Source organism: Pleurodeles waltl, chromosome 12 (assembly GCF_031143425.1).
Source record: "Pleurodeles waltl isolate 20211129_DDA chromosome 12, aPleWal1.hap1.20221129, whole genome shotgun sequence".
In the NCBI taxonomy this organism is placed as follows: Eukaryota; Metazoa; Chordata; class Amphibia; order Caudata; family Salamandridae; genus Pleurodeles; species Pleurodeles waltl.
The window spans coordinates 216,569,478-216,590,687 of NC_090451.1; the positions used below are offsets into that span (position 1 = coordinate 216,569,478).

Genomic DNA, 21,210 nt, shown 5'->3' on the forward strand with positions numbered 1-21,210 from the left:
GTGTCACCTGCAGTGGGTCAGGCTCAGTCTCCCCACACCACGGGCGATTCTGCCGCTCAAAACCAGTAGTCTCATTAGAATAATGAGAGCCTACGCGACAGTAGATTATGCAACAAGATACCCAGAAGCCATCCCACTTGTTAGCATGACCACCAAACGTGTGGCACAAGCCATGACAGTTTTTTTTTTCCTGAGTTGGATTTCCCAGGGAATTACTCACAAACCAGGGAACTCCGTTTATGTCTCACTTGATGTCACAAATTTGCCAGATACTTGGGTTTAAACAAATTTGCATCTCATTCTACCATCCCCAAACAGATGGGTTAGTCGAGAGGGGGTCCAAGAGAAACAAAAAACAATATTATGATAGAAACACAGCTCTTAGACAGTTCAAGATCAGAGACAAGATTTTAGTCTTACTACCTAGTTCAGAGAATAAATTATTAGCCAAGTGGCAAGGCCCTTATAAGATACTAGAAATTGTGAGTCCTGTTACGTATAAGATTGAATTGTCCGAAAGTCCAAAGAAAACACAGATACATCACATTAACTTATTGACGAAATGGGAAGAACCAGATAGACCCCCTGGAACAGCAAAAGCCGGGTTCCTCATAAGTAACATGAAATCTCTGGAAATTAATTATACCCACAACCCAAGGAACAACCTGACTATCGTCGCTCCATGAACCCCATCCTCTTTCCAGAACAACAAAGTCAGTTTAGGAAAGTATTAAACAAACACAAAAACTTTTTTTACTAATTCCTGGGAAAACCCCATTGGTTCAACACGCTATCAGAAACCAAGAAGAAATTATTCATCTCTGACCCTACAGAATTCCGGAAGCATGTAAAAGGGTTCTAGAGCTGGAAGTTCAAAAAATGCTGAAATTAGGAATCATAGAACCCTCTATTAGTCCTTGGTGTTCCCCTGTAGTTCTGGTGCCAAAACCCAATGACTCTGTCTGATTTAGTATTGACTGATGACAATTAAACAATATTTTCCAATTTGATACATACCCCATACCTCAGGTAGACAAATTGCTCGAACGCTTAGGTAAAGCACGATACATGTCCACATTAGATCTTACAAAAGGTTACTGGCAGAATCCTTTACACCCCCCAGATAAAGCAAAAACAGCCTTCCCTACCCCATCTAGGTTATATCAATTTACAGTCCTACCTTTTGGTTTATATGAGGCCCCTGCTACATTCCAAAGATTAATGGACAGACTTTTACGTGCTCCTGTGGGATATGCGGCAGCATATCTTGATGACATCGTAATATATAGTGAAACCTGGGACGACCATTTACAACAACTCGCTAAGGTATTCCAAACATTACTCGAGGCAGGTTTAACTGCCAATCCTGAGAAATGTAACCTGGCACGTGATACAATTGCTTACCTAGGATATCATATAGGAAAAGGACAGATAAGACCTCAATTAAATTAAGTGGAAGCTATCCTCGACGTACCCCCTCCTACCACAAAAAAGAAGTACAGTCCTTTTTTCAGAATGGTAGGGTACTACCGTGGGTTTATTCCAAAATTACTCAATGATAGCATCCCCTTTGACTGACCTTTTAAAGAAAGAACGAACCTCCAAGATTAAGGAAGTAAACCAAGACCAACTCAGTAGTTATGAGACCCTAAAAAAAAGTCTAACAACAGAACCTGTTTTACGGTGTCCCGACTTCACGAAGTTGTTCTACCTACAGACAGACGCATCTGATGTCGGTATAGGGGCTGTCTTGTCCCAGAAGAATGAACAAGACCCCAATTACTCCATTGTTTTCATCAGCAGGAAACTACTACCTCGAGAACAGTGTTATCCTGTAATAGAAAGAGAATGTCTGGTGATTAAATGGGTGGTAGAAAGCCTCCAATATTATCCCTTTTATTAATTATTTGCTTTGCATTATAATATAGATACATATATTTGTTGTGCATATTGCAGTGGAGAATCATTCGTTTATGTTTTCCTTTCATTGCTGTGACCATTTTTAAATGTATGCTTTCAACATGCTAATCTCCTTTAGGAACCTTGAGTAGTGAAATAATAAATGTCTCCTTTGGACTAAGAAGCGCATTCCAGAGATTTTTGTCAGTGCATGAGTGTTTCAGCTCGGTCATTGGTGAAAAGCAAAACAGATGCATATGTGGAAATATGTGTCTGGCAAGTAGAGTGACACCATTAAGTCTCCTTCTTCGAGAACCAAAAGGGTATGAAAGAGAAACAGCATGCTGAAATTTTCCATGTGAACTAACTAATTTAAGATCCTGACCTGTAGGATTGGAAAGAGATATCCTTTGGGTGATCAGAAAGTATGTTGAGTAGCACTGATGCTCAACTTTCTGCTGTGCCACCACTCCACTGCATCTTTCTGAAGCAGGAGTGCTATAGATGTGGAGATGTTGTTCTGTTTGACCAGAAAATGGTGGGGAATATGGGGACGGGCTTAGAGAAAAGGAAGAGTATACCCCTTTCTATAATTTGAAGAACCCACTGGTTCAAAGTTATGGTCTTCCAAGCATATTGAAATGCGGATTCTCTGCCCACTTACCAGTCGCACTTGACCTGACTAGGCCAGACTACAGGTGCTTCCTAGGTTGGCTGGAGGAGGTAGAGGAAGTAGAGGAAAAGGCAGGTGGCTGGAAGAAATGGTCATTATTTCTTCCACGGCCTGAGTAATGGATTCTGCATCTGAAGTTGCAGCTGAGAGGATTGTCCCTGGTGAAAACTGAACCCACGTGTGTAGCCATGAAACCATCAAAATTATCTATAATCCCTTTGGGGAGGTTGAAGCGCTAAAGAACTAGCTGTTACTCTACTAGCCTTAAAGTGCACTGTTGACAGAGTAAGAGTCACAGTCTGAGGTGCCAATGGCGTTTGCATCAGCATTGAAGGAGCGAAGGGTTAAGACATAAAGGGAACAAAGGGGGTCATAGGAAGACCAAACAGCAGCCTGCCTTATCCCATGGAAACTGGGAACACTCCAGAGTGGACCTTGGCTCGACAAAAATACTTCACACACCATGTTCCAAATGAACACTGGATCCAACCATGGTGCCAAGAACTCTGGATACGCCTGTGGGGCTGAAGACAGATGCTGAAGGAAGGCAATGGTATGAGGCTGCAGTCAGTCGGCGCTCATGACATTTGCTCGATTGGTTCCTGAATAATCCAAGGTCTGGAAAATCAGAAGAGTCAGATGAATCCTTTGGTGACTTAGTTTTCTTTCATATCCAAGTCTCCTCTTCATTTTATGTGTGTGCCTCCTGGAAGTTTTAGGTACAGAAGTGACTTGTGATCTTGGGTGAGACTTACACCTACCTCTGCATTCTCTTGCCATAAATAGACTAACTTCTCTCTCCCTTAAAACTTTGGAATGCATGCTTTGTCAAGACTCACATGAAGGTGTTTCTGGGTCGCAGCTCAAGCAGCACATAATGATGTTGTGAGGATCTGACCCTCTCATTTTCAGCAGAGCTTAATGTCTGATTTTTTTGGGAAGATGTTCCCATGCATAATGGGAATTCCTGTCATAAATCAAGAGGAGTGTTCTCCGGATTCGTGTTAGTAGTGTGGGAAAAAGGGAACTGTTGTTGGTAAGCCGTTTGGATGCTGTATGCCTCTGATGACACCACTGGTAGGTCATTGATAGCATCAACAAGGAATCGGCTCCTTCTACCAGCATGGATGGGCTTTGACAAAAAAGTTTCCAGATTCAGACTGGCGTCAGAGATGTTCAAAAGGTGTGAAACCAGCAGGTAGAAGTATTCATCAGAAGCTCAACTGCAGGAGCTGCTTTTCTTTTGTTGTTCTGTGTCTATGGTGGTGCTGAAGCTATGTGCAGTACCATCCTTTATTTTTTAAGTCTATGTCTTAGTAGAAACTTATGTACATGTGTCTCATGTCTGTGAAGCAAACTGTGCACATGGATGCCTTTCTATTAATTTCTGTGCCTACTGCAATGTCTAAGCTTATGAAGAAAGGCTCCATTTCTGGTGTTTGCCCATATATATGGCTGTGTAGAAGCGAATGCATTTGTACTATTTTCATAGAGGTGGGAGAGCCACTTAAAGCTAGTGCCATGCTCGAACCAGAGGCTTGACTGGCTCAGATCGAGATTGTCTTGGTCCCTGAAGCCCAAAATGAGCTGAGGTTTAATGTGGCTTCTGCCTACCACATATGTGCTACCACCATGCACAAAGATTAAAAAAACAAGCATTTACAACTCAAGGGGTCCCACGTTTGCTTGAGTTAGAACTATTAGCATTGTGAATTCCTAACTGTACTTTTCTTGCCACATAAACTGAAAATGAAAAGTAAAACAGCTGACATAAGTGAGCTGATTCAAAGTGCCACAGAGGCCATGAGCGTGAAAGAGAAACACAAAATGAAAAAGAAGTTTGCTTGCAGTCAAACATATCGACAAAAGAGCAATTATCCATGTAAGAGGGTCAATGGCTAGGGCGGTAACAAAACTGCCTCAAGGAGGGACAAACGTAAAGCATTTACCAATGATGATGAAGGATTTTTGAAAGGCAAGCCCATGAACGAAAGATAGTGATGGGTGTGTGGTGGCCGAGGTTCAAAGCCCACAGATAGATTACACCAGGCCAGAGCACTTGCTCGCTTGACCTAAAAACAAAGCATAGGTCTTTGATGTTAAAAAACAGAGAACGAGATAGCCATCTAGTTGGGGAATTCAATAATGTGAAATCAGAAAACTTGGGACAAATCCTGTCTTCCCCGCTTGATCAAATGGTGTGATTTTATAAAAGCATTCTTTTTTTGCAGAGCCTTCTTTTTCGTCACTTTCGCCTGTAAATCCATAGGTTCAGGATGCGTGCTGCACAACAATAATCTGTTTTAAAGTAAAAAGCTTATGTCTGTTACAGAAATACCCTTTTTAGGGTAGAGCGCACAAACGCTTCGCCCCTATTGTAATCTCTCTTTGGGGTTTTAACCACGCCCATGTCGTGCCTGTCACTTTCATTGGTTCGTGGGCTCGCCTTTTAAAATCCACTTGATTTCATTAAAGGCATGCAGACGTCATGCCTTTTCCCGTGTTTAGCCCTCCTCGAGCGCACCAGGCAACTACTGAAAACTTACGAGGCTCAATGTTTTCAGCCTGGTTTCTGCACTACTTCATCTTTTTATTTTCCCAGCAGCGTGATCGTGCTGAGTTTTACATAGCACAATCACGCTCGTTTTTTTTCATTCAATTTCAGCATGATCGCTCTGCGTTTTACATAGCGCAATCGCGCTCGTTTTTTTCTTTCAATTTATGTGGCAAGAAAAGTCCAGTTAGGAGTTTACAACGCTAATAGCTCTAACTTGAGCACATGCGAGACCCGTTGCATTACAAATGCTTGTTTTATTTTACAGAGACTTCACATGATGCTCGTATTTTAAGGGCTGGGCTCGTGGTTGGGCTCTTAGAGCCGAGCTCGGCTCACCCTGTAAATAAGTTGGCTTGCACACTTCTATGCTTACAGTGTCGACTCGCCTACAGATGTCCCTTTCTATTGTTTAAGCATAGCTGCCGGGGTGTACATATCCCGCCTTTCTTCGATTTATCATGGATGTGTCTGTATGGAAGTTCATACACCGGGACGCTCTCCATTCACTGTTATGTTTGTCAAGACAAGAAGCTCCCTTATACTTCGGTCCTGACTTCTATTGCTCAGGGGCTCGTGTACATGGATGCTTTTCTGTTGTTCTTTTGTTGTCAAGGGACCGCGAGGCTGATGTCCAAGGGTTGCCAATGGCAGCTTTTATTGCTCTTCGACTTCTATCGATTTGGGGAGACTCGCGTAGATCAGCTGCTGTTCTACCGTATGTTATATAATTCAAAATAATCATCATCATCTATCGCATGTTATATAATTCAAGTGACTGTGTAGAATCTCACCCCTATGCCACTGCCATTCTTTTGTCCTTCCTTTGAACTGATTAGTGTAAGGAGCGTCTTCTATGTCTACAGCTGTGGAGATGCTCGTTCACAAGGAGCTCTGCTGTCACTCTATCTGTTGTCCGTGCTATAAGAAGCTCCCGTACAGAATTCCGTCTTCTATGTCGGTAGCTGTACCAGACTGGACAGGGTTACGTCTGCCTCTTGGGCACTGGGGGCGCGCGGAGCTCTGAGCGGGCACGCTCGCGACGAACAGTGACAACGCCCTGCTCGCGCCTGCTCCTGGGTGCTGATGCTGCAGAGATGCCGCAGCATTTCTCAGCAGATCGCCTCTGATTGGCCGAGGGAAGGAGTGACGTCAACCTCCTTTGCACAATCGGCCTAGTATAAAAGACATCGGGACTGGACCAGCCCACCTTCTGCACCGCACAGCACCCGCAGCTTGCCCGCCACCACCACACTAGGCACCATGAGGGAAATCGTGCACATCCAGGCCGGCCAATGCGGCAACCAAATCGGGGCCAAGGTAAAGCTGCAGGGCTGGGGTGCGGGTTCAGGGGCGGAACGTGGATGCACGACTGTAGCTGCTGGTGTGATAGTTGCAGTCTCGAGAAGTGACGCATTGCTGGAGGGCACATGCAGTGCTGAGGGTTAGAGCGCTGGAAGGAAGATATTCTCTGGCAGGGGCGTGGCATATTGTGCTGGAGAGAAGAGACTTGCAGTCGCCTACTGCACGTCTTGTAGAGGCTATGCGAACAAAGCGGATGGAGCGAGACATTAAGTGATGATCGCATGCTGTGCGGATGGAGAAAGATATACACCGCTGAGAGAAAGCGAGACGTGAAGTGCTAGCGTGTGCTAGGCATGCAGTGAGATTGGGCTGAGACATGCAGTGATGGGTGTGTAACAAAGACAAAGGTACAGTTGGCAGTTGTGAGGTTTTGAATGCTAAAACAGGCAAAGTCTAGTATTCTGAGGGTCATTAGTGGATTCTAGGTGCTAGCTGCTAAATGAAGCATATTCAGGGTCTGGAGTGGATTAAAGGTTTCTGAAGTTAATTGAAAACCCTTGGGGTTGAGTGAAGATCACAGGGGTTTCTGCGGTTGGTTTAGGATCTTTGTGCTACTGCCGATGAGCAGGTGTCTATGGGGTTCAGATTTTGATTAAGGACCCTGGGTTCTGGGGTTGACTAGAGATGCCTGGTGGATAGGGGTGGACTAAGGGCCGCCAGTTTTCTGGGAGTAAGGGGACATGGACTTCAATTCACCGAAATGCCAGGGGTAGCGGAAGTGACATCACACGCCCTTTGACCTCCACTTTTACTCACACACTCATGCTTACACACACACACACTCACATAAATACACTCTCATCTGCAAACATTTTTTACTTACATCAGCTGCCATGGAAGTGCATATTCTAGCTAGTTGTACTCCATTTTTATTACACTAATAGTGAAAAATATATCATTCACTGTTAGTGTGATAACAAATTGACAGAAAACAAAGAGAGTGGAGGCCCAACTGGAGGACGAGCTGCCACTGTGTTCCTGGCTTCAAATTTGCCACCTCTGAGGCCAGTGGTCACAAAGGCAGTGCCAGGGCTAGCAAAGGGCAAGCCAGGGGCCGCAGGTGCGACTCCTCGCGACCCCTAAAGGACATCCATGTAAAGGGACCGTAAGGTTTTGAAAATCATGAAAGAACCCAGGAGACTCCAGTCGACTTACACATAATATGGTTCCGGTGTGGAGCGGACATTGCTGGGGTTCAGAGTTTTGCTAAAGATCCCAGAAGTATTGGTGATGATTAGGAATGCCTTGTGTTGTATTATGGACTGTGGGTACAGAGGTTCAGCGATTAAGGATCACTCATTTCCTCGTGTCTATGGGTGGTGGGAGGAAGGTTGCATAGAATCACAAGCTCTGTGGGACTGGGGTGATTAGGGTGCTGGGGTGTAAGGTCTATGGGTGGTGGGATGAAGGTTGCATAGAATCATAAGCACTGTGGGACTGGTGGGACAAGGGTGCTAGGTTGTCAGGTCTGTGGGTGCTGGGATGAAGGTTGCAGAGAATCACAAGCTCTGTGGGACTGGTGGGTCTACGGTGCTGGTGTGACAGGGGTGCTGGTGTGTCAGGTCTATGGGTGGTGGGATGAAGGTTGCATAGAATCACAAGCTCTGTGAGACTGGTGGGTCTAGGGTGCTGGTGTGACTAGGGTGCTGGGGTGACTAGGGGTGCTGGTGTGTCAGGTCTATGGGTGGTGGGATGAAGGTTGCATAGAATCACAAGCTCTGTGAGACTGGTGGGTCTAGGGTGCTGGTGTGACTAGGGTGCTGGGGTGACTAGGGTGCTGGGGTGTCAGGTCTGTGGGTGCTAGGATAAAGGTTGCATAGAATCACAAGCTCTGTGGGACTGGTGGGTCTAGGGTGCTGGTGTGACAGGGGTGCTGGTGTGTCAGGTCTATGGGTGGTGGGATGAAGGTTGCATAGAATCACAAGCTCTGTGAGACTGGTGGGTCTAGGGTGCTGGTGTGACTAGGGTGCTGCGGTGACTAGGGTGCTGGGGTGTCAGGTCTGTGGGTGCTAGGATAAAGGTTGCATAGAATCACAAGCTCTGTGGGACTGGGGTGATTAGGGTGCTGGGGTGTCAGGTCTATGGGTGGTGGGATGAAGGTTGCATAGAATTACAAGCTCTGTGGAACTGGTGGGACTAGGGTGCTGGGGTGCTGGGGTGTCAGGTCTACGGGTGGTGGGATGAAGGTTGCATAGAATCACAAGCTCTGTGGGACTGGTGGGACAAGGGTGCTAAGTTCTCAGGTCTATGGGTGGTGGGATGAAGGTTGCATAGAATCACAAGCTCTGTGGGACTGGTGGGACAAGGGTGCTAGGTTCTCAGGTCTATGGGTGGTGGGAAGAAGGTTGCATAGAATCACAAGCTCTATGAGGCAGGTGTATCTGGGATTCTGGCGGACGCTCTGAAGTGTAGTGTGGTAGTTAAGGATGCTTTGACAATGCCCAGGTGTGGTGCTTGCTTTGTCTTAGCTGAGCTGGCCATACTGATCACCCAAGCAGACCTGTTGGGGAGGAGGCTGGGCATGGGGACAGCCTTGTGACAATATTGGAAAGAGATGATGTCCTTGAGACTCGCCTGGTTTGGGTGGTATTTTGCGTATATAACACTGATGTCTCATTGACTGCGGGTGGAGAAATCCTTTGTGCCCCTCTGAGTGTCAAGGCAGTTTCTACAGATGCTGTGAAGCCTTGCGGTTTGATCGCCTCAGTATGGAGGCTGGCGTGTTGAGGCCCCGCCCTAACAGTACTTGATGTGCTGAGGGAAGGCATATGGCAGGGCGCACTGTCTGCACATCAGTGCTTCCGTCGTGCAGACGTGTCTGCTCAACATCAGTGATCTGAGTAGACAGGGATACGAGCTCCACGCACCCTCCTCCATTATTCCCTGGTTCACGGCTTTAAAATGAAATGTATTCATAGCCCTGGCCCATGACGCCAGCCCTAGACAACCCTTGGTGCTGGCGAAAAGGGAAGACTGTCCATCTATGGCTGTGCAAAATTCATATAATTTGTTTTCGCATACTTAACCAAAATTCCATAAAAAATTAGCACAATTATGCAAAATGCAAAACTGCAATTCCTGTATTTTGTATGGTTTCCGCTAACATTTTGTTGTGAATAGCACAATTACCCCATGGGGTTTAGTTGGGTAATTTCGGAAATTCTGCTTAACAAGCAGAATGTTTGAAGCTAAGGGCCAGATGTATCAAAGGGTTTTCCCCATTCTGTGTCAATTGGAAAATGTGTTCGTACATATGGCCCTAAGTGAGATTAGGCTGGTGTAAGGGACATTTCGCCTGGGCCTTCTCATAAGTAGATCCTTACCGCAGTGCTAGACCCTGTCTCCTGGCGCCACCAATCACCTATTAATCATGTTCAGCTTTGCTATGGCCCTTCTCACAACGCACACCACTCTGACATGTTCTTCCCCGTGCCGTGGCCACTGACATACAGACCACCTACAATGCTGCGTTCAGTCTCCTGGTAATGAACATTCACATACAGACCCCTTTCTACAATATCCAACCTCGCTGTCATAACCTGCTTCCCTGTTCACGTACAGACCACCCCCTAGAGTGCTCTGTCCTGTCTCCTGGGGTCCGCTGTTCGGATACAGACCATCTTCTACAGTGCCCTGGCTCTGTCTCCTGGTGCCCACATACAGATCACTTCATCCAATGCTCTATTCCAGCATTATAGTTCCCTCGTTCACATACAGACCACCTTCTCTCATGCTCTGACCTTGTGTTGTAGTATCGACCCATTCGTATGCAGACCACTTCTATAATTTTATGATCTGCCACCTTGTAGCCATTATTGGGTTGTAGGCCACGTCCAAAAAATGTGCTGTCCCTCGGTTACAAACCCCTGTCAGTACAGAAAATTTTCTGCCCTCTCACCCGGTACCCACCTTCCCACACAGGCAATCTCCAACTGTGCGCTCTTTCTTCATGGGCTACAAGGACACAGACCATCTTCTACAGAGCTCGGCTTCTGTCTCCCTCTCCCCATCATTGACATACAGACCACCATATACAGTGTACTCTCCCTGTGCCGTGGCCCCCACCGCTTAGTCACACACAGACCACCTCATAAAATTGTTCTGTTCCTATCACCGGATACTCACCGTTCACACACAGACCCCCTTCTACAGTGCGTTGACGCTGTTTCCTGGTACATACAATGCCTTCTCCGAGCTTGACACTCCCCCCCCTTCCCCGGAAGGAGAAGGCCCTTCCGAGGCGGTAGGCCGCAGCGGCATGGAGGGTCCGCCGTGCGCTTTGGCGCTTTGGTGCAGTGGTGGGCCACACCCCGGGACTGCAGCAGAGGCCTGAGAACAAAGGCCTGAGCTCAGCTCCGCGGCAGGCTGGGCCCATCGCAGGGCGCACGAGCAGCCCTCGTCCCTGGGCCAGCAGGGGCAGGTCTCCTAGCATTGTGCCGTCCCGGTTTAGCAAACCCAAACAACAGATTTGATTCGTTGTCAAAAAATGGTTTGCCCTTGTCTCAGCATTGACATTTTCACATCTTTATATTGTTGGATTTAGATTTTCTGGCCTTGTACGGGTTCAATATGTGTCATTTTCATCCAAGCTCGTCATCGACATAAAAGAAAAAGTATGTACTCTTTATGTGCATTAAATATTGTACGAGCTCGTTTTAATGTTGATTCTCTGTTCGCGCACTTGTGTGTGTTACCTCAGAATTGCTTGTTTCCATTCATACACAGGTGCTTTCTAAATAAATAAACTCCTTTTGGCAGACATCCTTTTTCTGGGCGATAGTCAGATGATGACAGAGTGACGTTACAATGAATGATGCGCTCCAATAATAACATACACAGGTTTGTTTCTTTGTTTTCGGAGCCGCCACTTGAACCACTGAGGGGGCTGGCACGCCCCCAATGTACACTAATATGTGTGAGTCAGAAATAGGGCCGAGGAGCCACGATAGAGCAGGGAAATGAGGCCTCTGCACAAAAGGGCGCTATAAACACAACCTAGATAGAAACGTGTGCATCGGAGTATTTCAGGTGGGGTGAAGGGCCATTAAAGAATAGATATGTAAAACACTAGTTGCTGCAGGCCCGTTACCTGCTGCTCCCCTGCAGTGGCTTGGATACCTTCATTTGGAATTGTTCCTCACCCTGTATCTCTTGTCAGCGCTCACCATGCATGCCAGACAAGGGAGTAACCAGAAAACTGAAATATCCCCCACTTTGAACCATGTCCAATATAGCGCTGAGCAAGCGAGTGAGGGCAGTGAGCCCGGCACTCGTTCAGGGAGTTCTTATCTATCCTTTTTCTGTGTTTTCCTCTCATCCATCCATCCCTTTCCATTCTCTATCATCCATCAATCCATTATCCACCCGTCCATCCTTTTTTCTCATCCATCCATCCCTTTTCTGTGTCCCTTTCTCTTTCATTTAACCATCATCCATCCTTCATTCTTTAAATCTAGCCATGAATCTATCTCTCCTTCGTCGATCGAACGATTTTCTTTTACATTAAACAGATTTGCCCAATGACCCCCCCGCTCAAGCTGCTGACGCGCGGTGTCGATGACGCCCCTGATGTCAGAAGCTTTTGTAGAGCCGAGGGACACAGCTTTCTGAGGCCAACTCCGACTCAAGGAACCGTTTGATATTGATAGGCTGAAGAAACAGAAAACACAACATTTGCATCCATCTAGTGATGAAGCACGATAGCTGCATTAAGAAGGAACATGTCAGGCCTTCAGTTTCATTATTAAAAACAAGCTGCAACAGGAGAGCAGAACCCCAAAATGCACGTGGCCTGTAACAACAGACCACCCTTTGTGACGGCTCTGGACCCCTCCAGCAGAATCCGCTTCTTCCAGTCACGTCTGTCCTAAGAGATCAGTGGTAACTCTGCCTGTTCCTAGAGACAACTACTTGATGGTCTACGTCCGGCCTATGTCATGTGATATATAGAGCAGCTCGTGATATGTGGCATTAAGTTTAGTGCACAAGGCATCTCTAGGAAAATGGCCCCTTCACCTGCAGACCCTTATCCCACATTATCGCCCCAGGAGGAATCGGAGGCCTTCTAATGCCTCACGCCTCTTCCCACGCGAGTCCGGGTGATTACAAAGCTTACTTCAAGTCAAGCTTGGGCCCCCTCTCAATGGTGGTGTGTGGGCTTTTATCATCCATCCAATGAGTGACAAGTGTTGAGGTCTCTTCCTGGGATGGTTCTTGCTACAGAAGAAGCGGTGGTCCATGAAGAGACCTGTGCACGAGTGTCAGCTCCTGATCTGCAAGCAATGATTGACAGGCGTCGACCTTTCTGAGTGTTTATCTTGTTTTCTACAGGGCGTGCAGTGATCGTGACACTCAATGGTCTATCTGCCTCAGGATAGTGGGTTTGAAGCCTACGCAGTGACTGTGACATTTAAACTTCATGCTGTTCATCGTGTATTTTACAGGTCATGCATTAATCGAAACACTGTGCTGGTGGACAGTGTTTCTTAGAAGCCATGCAGTGATTGTAACACTTGAAAAGGGAGGAGCTTGTTGTGTTTTAAAAGGCCATGCAGTGATTGTGACACTTGGAGAGGGAGGAGCCTGTAGGCAGTGTTTTAAGAGGCCATGCGGTGATTGGGACACTTGTAGAGGGAGGAGCCTGTAGTGTGTTAGTGTTTTAAAAGGCCTTGGAGTGAGTGTGACACTTGAAGAGGGAGGAGCCTGTAGGCAGTGTTTTAAGAGGTCACGTAGTGACTGAGACACTTGTAGAGGTCTGAGCCTGTAAGTGCTGTTATCGAGGCCATGCAGTGATTGTGACACTTGTAGAGGGAGGAGCCTGTAGTCTTTTAGTGTTTTAAAAGGCCATAGAGTGATTGTGACACTTGAAGAGGGAGGAGCCTGTGGTGTTTTCGTGTTTTAAAAGGCCATGCAGTGATTGTGACACTTGTAGAGGGAGGAGCCTGTAGTCTTTTAGTGTTTTAAAAGGCCATAGAGTGATTGTGACAACTGAAGAGGGAGGAGCATGTGGTGTTTTCGTGTTTTAAAAGGCCATGCAGTGATTGTGACACTTGAAGAGGGAGGAGCCTGTAGGCAGTGTTTTAAGAGGCCATGCGGTGATTGTGATACTTGTAGGGGGAGGAGCCTGTAGTGTGTTAGTGTTTTAAAAGGCATGGGAGTGATTGTGACACTTGAAGGGGGAGGAGCCTGTAGGCAGTGTTTTAAGAGGCCATGCAGTGATTGTGACACTTGGAGAGGGAGAAGCCTGTAGACAGTGTTTTAAGAGGCCATGCAGTGATTGTGATACTTGTAGAGGGAGGAGCATGTGGTGTTTTCGTGTTTTAAAAGGCCATGCAGTGATTGTGACAACTGAAGAGGGAGGAGCCTGTAGATAGTGTTTTAGAAGCCAGGCAGTGATTGTGACACATGAGGATGGAGGAGCGTGTAGTGTTTTCGTGTTTACAAGGCCATGCAGCGACTGTGACACTTGAAGATTTCAGAAGCCTGTAGTGTTTTCGTGTTTTACAAGGTCAGGCCGTGATCGTGACACTTGAACAGGTGGGAGTCAGTAGTGGTTTAGTGTTTTAAAAGGCCATGCAGCGACTGTGACACTTGTGGGGGTAGAAGCATGTAGTGTTTTTGTGCCTTAAAAGGCCATGCAGTGATTGTGACACTTGAAGAGGGAGGAGCTTGTGAATTGTAGGGCACAGACAAAGTTCCATTTGGTGTTAAAATATGACTAGGGTTTCGATTAGTCATCTTACAGGGAGAGAGGATAATGAGGAGGGGTGGCTGCCAGCCTCTAAGAAGAGCACTTAGTAGAAATCATAAGTCCCTAGAGAGCGGCCGATGAAGGTGACTCATCGCTGGGCCGGGGACAGGGTGAGGTCATTTCAGATTCTGAGGGACCCTTAAAGAGGTTAACCCCTCCTCCTCCCACCCTCCAGACTTAAAACCAATTTCACATCTGTGCCCACTTCTTATAATGACCCAGGCTGCTGCAAGGAGCGCTTTGTGTTTGACAAGGGGGTGCAAGAGAGGGGCCGGCTCTAAAGCGCTGGACTCAGTCGCCTGAGCTCCTCCCTTGCTGGGCCAGCATTCAGCCTGAGCAGTAGCCCACGTCACCGCCTCGCTCCACAGGCAACCCTCGAGGGTAATGGTAATGAGTGAATCCCATGGCGATGCCTGCTGGTCTGCCTGCAATGAACATATGCAACAAGCACGCACCTGTGCCACGCGCACACCCTGTGGACAACAGGACAGGGCCACAGGGCTCCAAGCTGAGTCTCGTGCCATCCTCCTGCACTGCTGAGCCCAGCGCCATCAAATGTATCCACTAGCGGACTGAAAATCACTTTACAAGGAGAGCTGAACACATTGTCATAGGCGGCAACGCACCTTGGAGCAGTGCTTAATTTGTAAATAAATATGTGGCATGGCCCTCATTAGGAGGCCACTGCAGCTTAAACCGCCCATTGCCCCTGCCAGGGCTCCATATGACAACACCAACACAACTACTAACTATCATACACGACTATTCCAGGCCCCCAAAACTAAAGGAAAGGCTTGGGCGACAGGTGTTAGCCGTTTTTAATGTATATTTAATTCATAAATAACTGATGTTGTGCTGATCTCTAAATTAGATAAACAGCGCCACCATGTGGCAGACTGTCATAAGAGCTGGTGCTGACAAGTGGTGGTGCCAATCACTGGAAACCACCAGCTCAATTTAAGCACTGCCTTAGGAGTAACCTCTCCTTGGTATACCTGTAACAAGCCAGTAAAATCTTAATGAAGATTTGTGTGGCTTCAGCCACAAACAACGTACATATCTTGACTCAAAAATGCAGATGAAGTCCTGTGGCTAAAGGGTGATCCCTTTAAGGTGAACGGAGAGTTAATACTTTTTTGGAGACTGACATAGGTTTGAAAAGCAGGTGACCCCACTAACTTCTATGGAAGTATTTTGGTTGCCAGGCGAGGAATGGATGTAAAAAGAGAGTGACACTGAAAATGCGGTCTATTTGACATTTATGAAAAAATGCACCCAAGACTGCATTGAAAAGGAAAAACGTTTCAGGCCTTGTAGTTTTTCATTGTTTTTTGTTTTCCACAAACACGGTACGGAATTAACCTTGTATATATATATGGTCATAAGTGATATCCCAAACCCGGAGTTGGCTAGATATCTCTTGTCTTCATAGAACTTAATTAAATAATCTGGGGTCTTCCTCGGAGAGATCAAATGCGAAATGCTGTAGAAGGTGACAAGGCCAGATGAAAGTGAATTTAGAAGAAAGCGTTAATCACGTCCTCTGTCAGACTGACATAATTCTCCATTGGCAATCTTATGTAAATTATGTCCTTGATGAAGTGGAGAGCACGATAATAGTAGTTTTCACTCTACCTCATTATATTTCTGTTGCCATATTCCAATAGGTGCTGGCTTACTAGTCTGTTTTCTATTTCCTTGGTCTTAGAATTGCTTTGTATTTCTTATCTTTCTGTTGTCTGGAACCTATCAATATATTTGTTTTTACATTTTCATGATTGTGTTTAGCCCAATATATGCACTTGTCCCACGGATGCAATTTTAGAAAGCTGCAGTCTTTGTTTTATTTCTGTGGCTAGGATCAAACACTACAGTTTCCATCAGAGAAGGGACGTGAGTGACATGCAGCCATCTACCAAAGTGGCATTGGGTCATACTTCGTTCTGGGGTAGGTTGTGCAGGATCCTGTTTTAGAGAAGTGGGATTATATTTAAAACCTGGTTTTGTTAGATCTTCTGTTTGGGTAGTGTTATAAAATTGTTATTGTAAGACTGGTGGTTTTAGGCGGTAAATGGGGAGTTAGGCCTGCTCTGATGGTGGGTAAAGCTTGGATTTTGCATAGAGACAGAGGCTAGAGCGGGGTGGTGTGAACCACATGGTGTGCCCATAGCGTGGGTTTACTGTCAACGCACGCTGTGGGAGTAAAGGATTGGTGAAATGGTAAGGATTTCTACTTCAGCTGTTGTCCTGTGAGATTCATGCTGCTGGTCAACGAAGTTCCTACTTCTGGTTCACGACTCCCATCTTTTAACAGAAGCTGCCCCGGAAGTGAGGGGCATGAGGGGTGGGCCATTGCAAATGATTCAGAGAGGAGTCCACATGCAACCAGAGATGTGTACATTCCATATAGCAGTGTCCAGCTCTCCCGTGAAGCAAGATTGTGAGCTGTCAGGCGTCAGAAACGCAGAGGACTCCCATTCCCCAAGCCTACCCCGAGCACTCGTATTAAAGCTCCATCCGTAATCCCCCATCTCAGATGCATACCGGCCCTGGTGATGAAGACAGCACAGGGAGCATGGGCGGCTGTCGCTGTATTCTTCTTGCAACACTTGAAACAGAGCAGCTTTCACCCACAGCAGCAGACCAAGGGCACAGGGAAAGAGCGCGAGGAGCTTGGTGCACATGGGTACTGTGAGGAAAGTCAGACACGTGCAGTCCGGGGAAAGTGAAGTACATGGAGAGAGCGTGTGAGGAGGAGCGTGGGCCATACGGATACTCTGAGGCGCTTGTAGCACATGGAATGCGAAGGGCTTGGGGCGCAGGGATACTTTGAGGAACACCCAACACACTGGGTCTTGGGAACTTGGGGGTACATGGAGAGACCGTGTGAGGAGATTAGTGCCATGGAAACTCTGAGGAACGTGCGACACTTGGAGTGTGCCGGACTTGGGGTACATGGACAAAATATGAATGGAGCTTAATTCACATAAACCGATCACGTAAAGATCTTGGCGCACGTGGGCAGAGGGCACAAGGAGCTGTGGGCACGTGGTTACTTTAAAAAACATCGGAAACACCGGGAGCATGATGATGGGCATGTGTATACTATGAGGAACTTGGACACATGTACAGAGCGCAACGACCTTTGGATGGTGAAGGGTAAGGGGCTATGGGCATACACAAACTGCGAGGAACATGGTACACGAGTTTTGCGTCGTGACAAACTGGGCACATGGAGAGCGTGAGAACCGTTGGGTATGAGGGCACTTAGAGGAGCTTGGGGCACATAGCGAGGGTAGCTTGTGGCATATGGACCGAATGTAGCGCCGCGGCCCCATGTATAGGCTGAGGAGTGTGGGGCACACTAAACGTCAGTAATGGGACAAATCTAGCTAGAGGACTCGTGTACACAAAAAGATGCCGTGCGGAAGATAAAAAACACCAACCCCGGGGTAAAAGCCCTATGTATAGCGCGATAGCTATGCTCCCACGCCCCTTCCCCGCCCCCCTCGGGCGGTTTGCCTGTCTCCTTAATATGCAGACTTTCCCCCAAAGCCTGTAATTGCAGCACCTGCTGCTGGCGAGAGGCTAATCATCCTATCTCGCGGGTGACATCTGCGCCTGCCGTGATTACAGGGCGCGCGCACAGACTGAGAGGAACAGAATGTTTCCGGCCTGGTCCCTGCGGGCGGCGACGAGAGGGAGGTGTCGGGGGAGGAGAGAAGTGCCGTGCTGGGGCCAGCCTGAAACCACAGTCGTGCATCTGAAGCACAGGACAGGACATGAGGGTAGAAAAGGCCCAGCAGGCCCTCTCGTGTGCATTCCCTGTCTGCTCTTGGCACGCTGACATTCTCTGTCTCCCATCTTTATTTCCTCTGGCTTTAGGCTGCGCAGTTACACTCCTCAGGGACAGCTCCGGGTCCCGCTCACTGGTTTTGTGTCTGCAGCACATTTGTTCCCATCTCTGCAAAAACGATACACCCCTTCATGTGGGTGGACGTGCAATAATAAATATATACATGTATGCAGCGTATTTGTAGCACTAGCAAGAGAGCAAACACGGAGCGTTGAATCAAATAATGCTTTAGTGGCAAAGCTGAACCTACAAGTAATGCGAAAGCAAGGGTATTTATAATGTGTATTTTGTGTATATAAAAAGTACATATCTGTTATATTGAAAGAAATCCATGTAGGACTAGATGCGTTGCCTGTGTGTGTGTGTGGGGGGGGGGGGGGGGGGGGTGGAGTGGGGGGCAGGTGTCGGTGGTCGTGTGACTTCCTGAGTATACGGGTGGTGCAGCTGCTGGCTGGGTCTGTCCCCTCTTCTGAGCAATAGTGAGACTTCAGACACGTAAAGGCCTTTGAAAGCTGGGGGTGTGAGGCCAGTGCCAGACATATAGCTGGTGCCCTTGACACGCCTCTGCCTCACCTCTTTAGAGGTCCTGTCCTGGCACATCTCTGGAAACTACCTGTGAGCAGTAGTGCTAGGAGGAGGCTACGCTCCGTTTTAGACCTCCACGTCCCTATCAGGATTTGGAGGAAAAAGCAGGCTGCTGCTCTTTGTCCATTCTTGGGCGAGGGAGGGGGTCGGGGGCGCTGTGTTATCCTCCCAGTGGTACAGTCGGAGCAGGGGCCTTAAGCTTTTTCACTCCCAGTCCCCACCTCTCCTTAAACAATAGAGGGAGGGGCTGTCTCCATATCATCCCATGTTCGTCCATGAGCATTCCTCCTCCTCGTGCCACACCAATTTTTCACAGAGGGGGGGGGGGGGGGGTTGGTAGGGAGGGGTTGGTGCTGGTACTGCGCCTGTAAATACAGCTCCCAGGGACCAGGGTTAGTCGGGAGGACCAGTTACCTCCACTAATGGGGAGACAGACAGCGCGTGCAGGAGACAGATTTCTGAATCAGCAATTAGTGGTGGAAGCGTGCCAGCATCTCCCTGCTTTGTCTGCTCTTGGGCCTGCAGCGATCCAGCCAGCCTGGCAACCAGCGCCCTGTATTAACCCTGTTGAGAAATATTCCTTCCTACCCAGTGCGCAGTGTATTTTGGGGCGGGTGGTTCCGCCTGCTCACTGCACTACGGTCTTTGGTGAGCTCACGCCACGCAGCCCCCATCCACCAGGGTAGGATTGGCTCACAGAGGAAATTGGACCCAGAACCTTTGAAAGTTCGTGAGAGTTTTATTGTTGGGTAGCCAGCCGCATGATAGGCTCTGTCTGATGTGGCCTTTCCCCTCCAGTGTGGCTTGCCAGCATTTCTCTTGAGGCCCTTTGAGGCCTATGTCACCCAGAGTGAAACACCAGGCCTGTGACGCAGACTCAATAGCCGGAAAACTACAGTAAACAAGGCCTGGTTGACCATAAAAGAGAGCACAACAGAGGGCGAATTGTCTTTCACTGCTGACACACGAAGTGCATTTAACTTCCCACAGATATACCCAGCTTATCATCGAAAATTGAATTTACCATGTTATCATAGATAATCAAGCCATAATATAATGACAGATTTGGATGGATGTGAGAACAGTTTATAATTGGGTACGTTTAAGAATCTGGGAAATTGAACTATGCCAAACATTATTTTTTTCAGTGTTAACAGGTTAAATTGCTGAAAGGAAAATATAAAATGATTTAGAAAAAGTGCTAAATGGCATACACCTACATGGCCCTGTAACAATTAACAGAATTGAACATACCTTTTCTACAAAAAAGTATCAATGTAAAACATTGTACAGCTGATTAATATACATGTTTGTTAATGTACAAATTTCTCTTGCCACCAGCTTCCTATCTGCGCTCTAGCAGACTACGGATTTCCATCCTGCACTGAGATCTCAGCCACCAAGTGCTTCAGCTTGTCCTACCAGTATGCCTGTCAGCGCTTGCCAGCATGGGGGTACCATTTCTTCTAGACCGCATTGCCATCATCAGTCGTCATGTGCTCTTTCAAAGCCCTTCTGAATAAATAAGTGCATGCACCCTCCATTTCTGGTACAAAGCCTTTTGCAATGAGTGCAGGAGAGCAAAGAAAGGCGCCGAGTCTTCTGGTGGTCTCTAGCTCCGGTTGGAGACACATTCCTCCCTCCGAGAGTGGTTTCTAATGAGGGCAGTGACTGAGTTTGGGGGACTAGTACCAAGTCAGTCCTCTCGCCTTCCTCAGACACCGACTCCTCCAAGGAACAGGACTACTCCACCATTGGCTGTGCTACCAACTAGTGGCAGAGTCCGTCACTCATGACGTAGAACTTCCTTCCCCTCTAAACAAGAACCCTTTTGTGCAGCCATAAGCTGGTAGATGACAGTGGCACACCTTTCTCTCACCAGCTCCAGGGGGGCCATTGTCACTCCTCTAGTGGACAAGCATAGCTCTCTCCTGGGTCACCCCAGATGTGAGATCTGGGACAAAGTATTCAATAGTAGTGACATCTGTCGTAGGCTTAACCATCATACAAGATGCGTTGGGACCTCCAGGGCCACCACCTGCTAGAAACTGTACTGACCACACATGGAATGGCATTTCTGTAGCTCCCACTTCAATGTTTTTCCTAAAGATAGTGATTGGAAACTATGTGTGGTTTGTGAGGTAGATGCCAGTGCCTGATACTTCTGATGCTGACACTGCGATCCCAAATATCAGCTACCAGTGAAAAGGAAGAATTATGGCAAGCCAGCATAGTCCAGCGAGCAAAGGGAACTACATGGGAACTCAGTGGGCTTTAGGAAAGAACAGAGCAGGATGGTGATCCGCTGTAGTTTTAGCCAGGAGTGAAATTGAATAGAAAGTCAGTGCACTGCTGACAAAGAGGGGACACTGTGGGGAGTCAGTGTGTACCTTACAATGGAACTGAATAGCATGTGTGAGTAGTATATGCTCATATGCAGAAAAGAATAATGGGGTGGGGGCTGTGTACTCCAACATACACAACAGATGGTGTGGAATTGGTATACGCTGTAATGAAGAGGCGTACAC

At 47.4% G+C, this 21,210-nt stretch overlaps 1 protein-coding gene across 1 annotated transcript in view; it reads left to right on the plus strand.

The window, feature by feature from the left end:
• Nucleotides 1–6,151: 6,151 nt before the first annotated feature.
• TUBB3 (tubulin beta 3 class III) overlaps nucleotides 6,152–21,210 on the plus strand; it is a 33,390-nt gene continuing 18,331 nt past the window's right edge. The window contains exon 1 of the mRNA XM_069216593.1: nucleotides 6,152–6,446. Coding sequence (XP_069072694.1) covers nucleotides 6,390–6,446 — 57 coding nt within the window. The 5' untranslated portion in view covers nucleotides 6,152–6,389. The remainder of the gene's footprint in view (nucleotides 6,447–21,210) is intronic.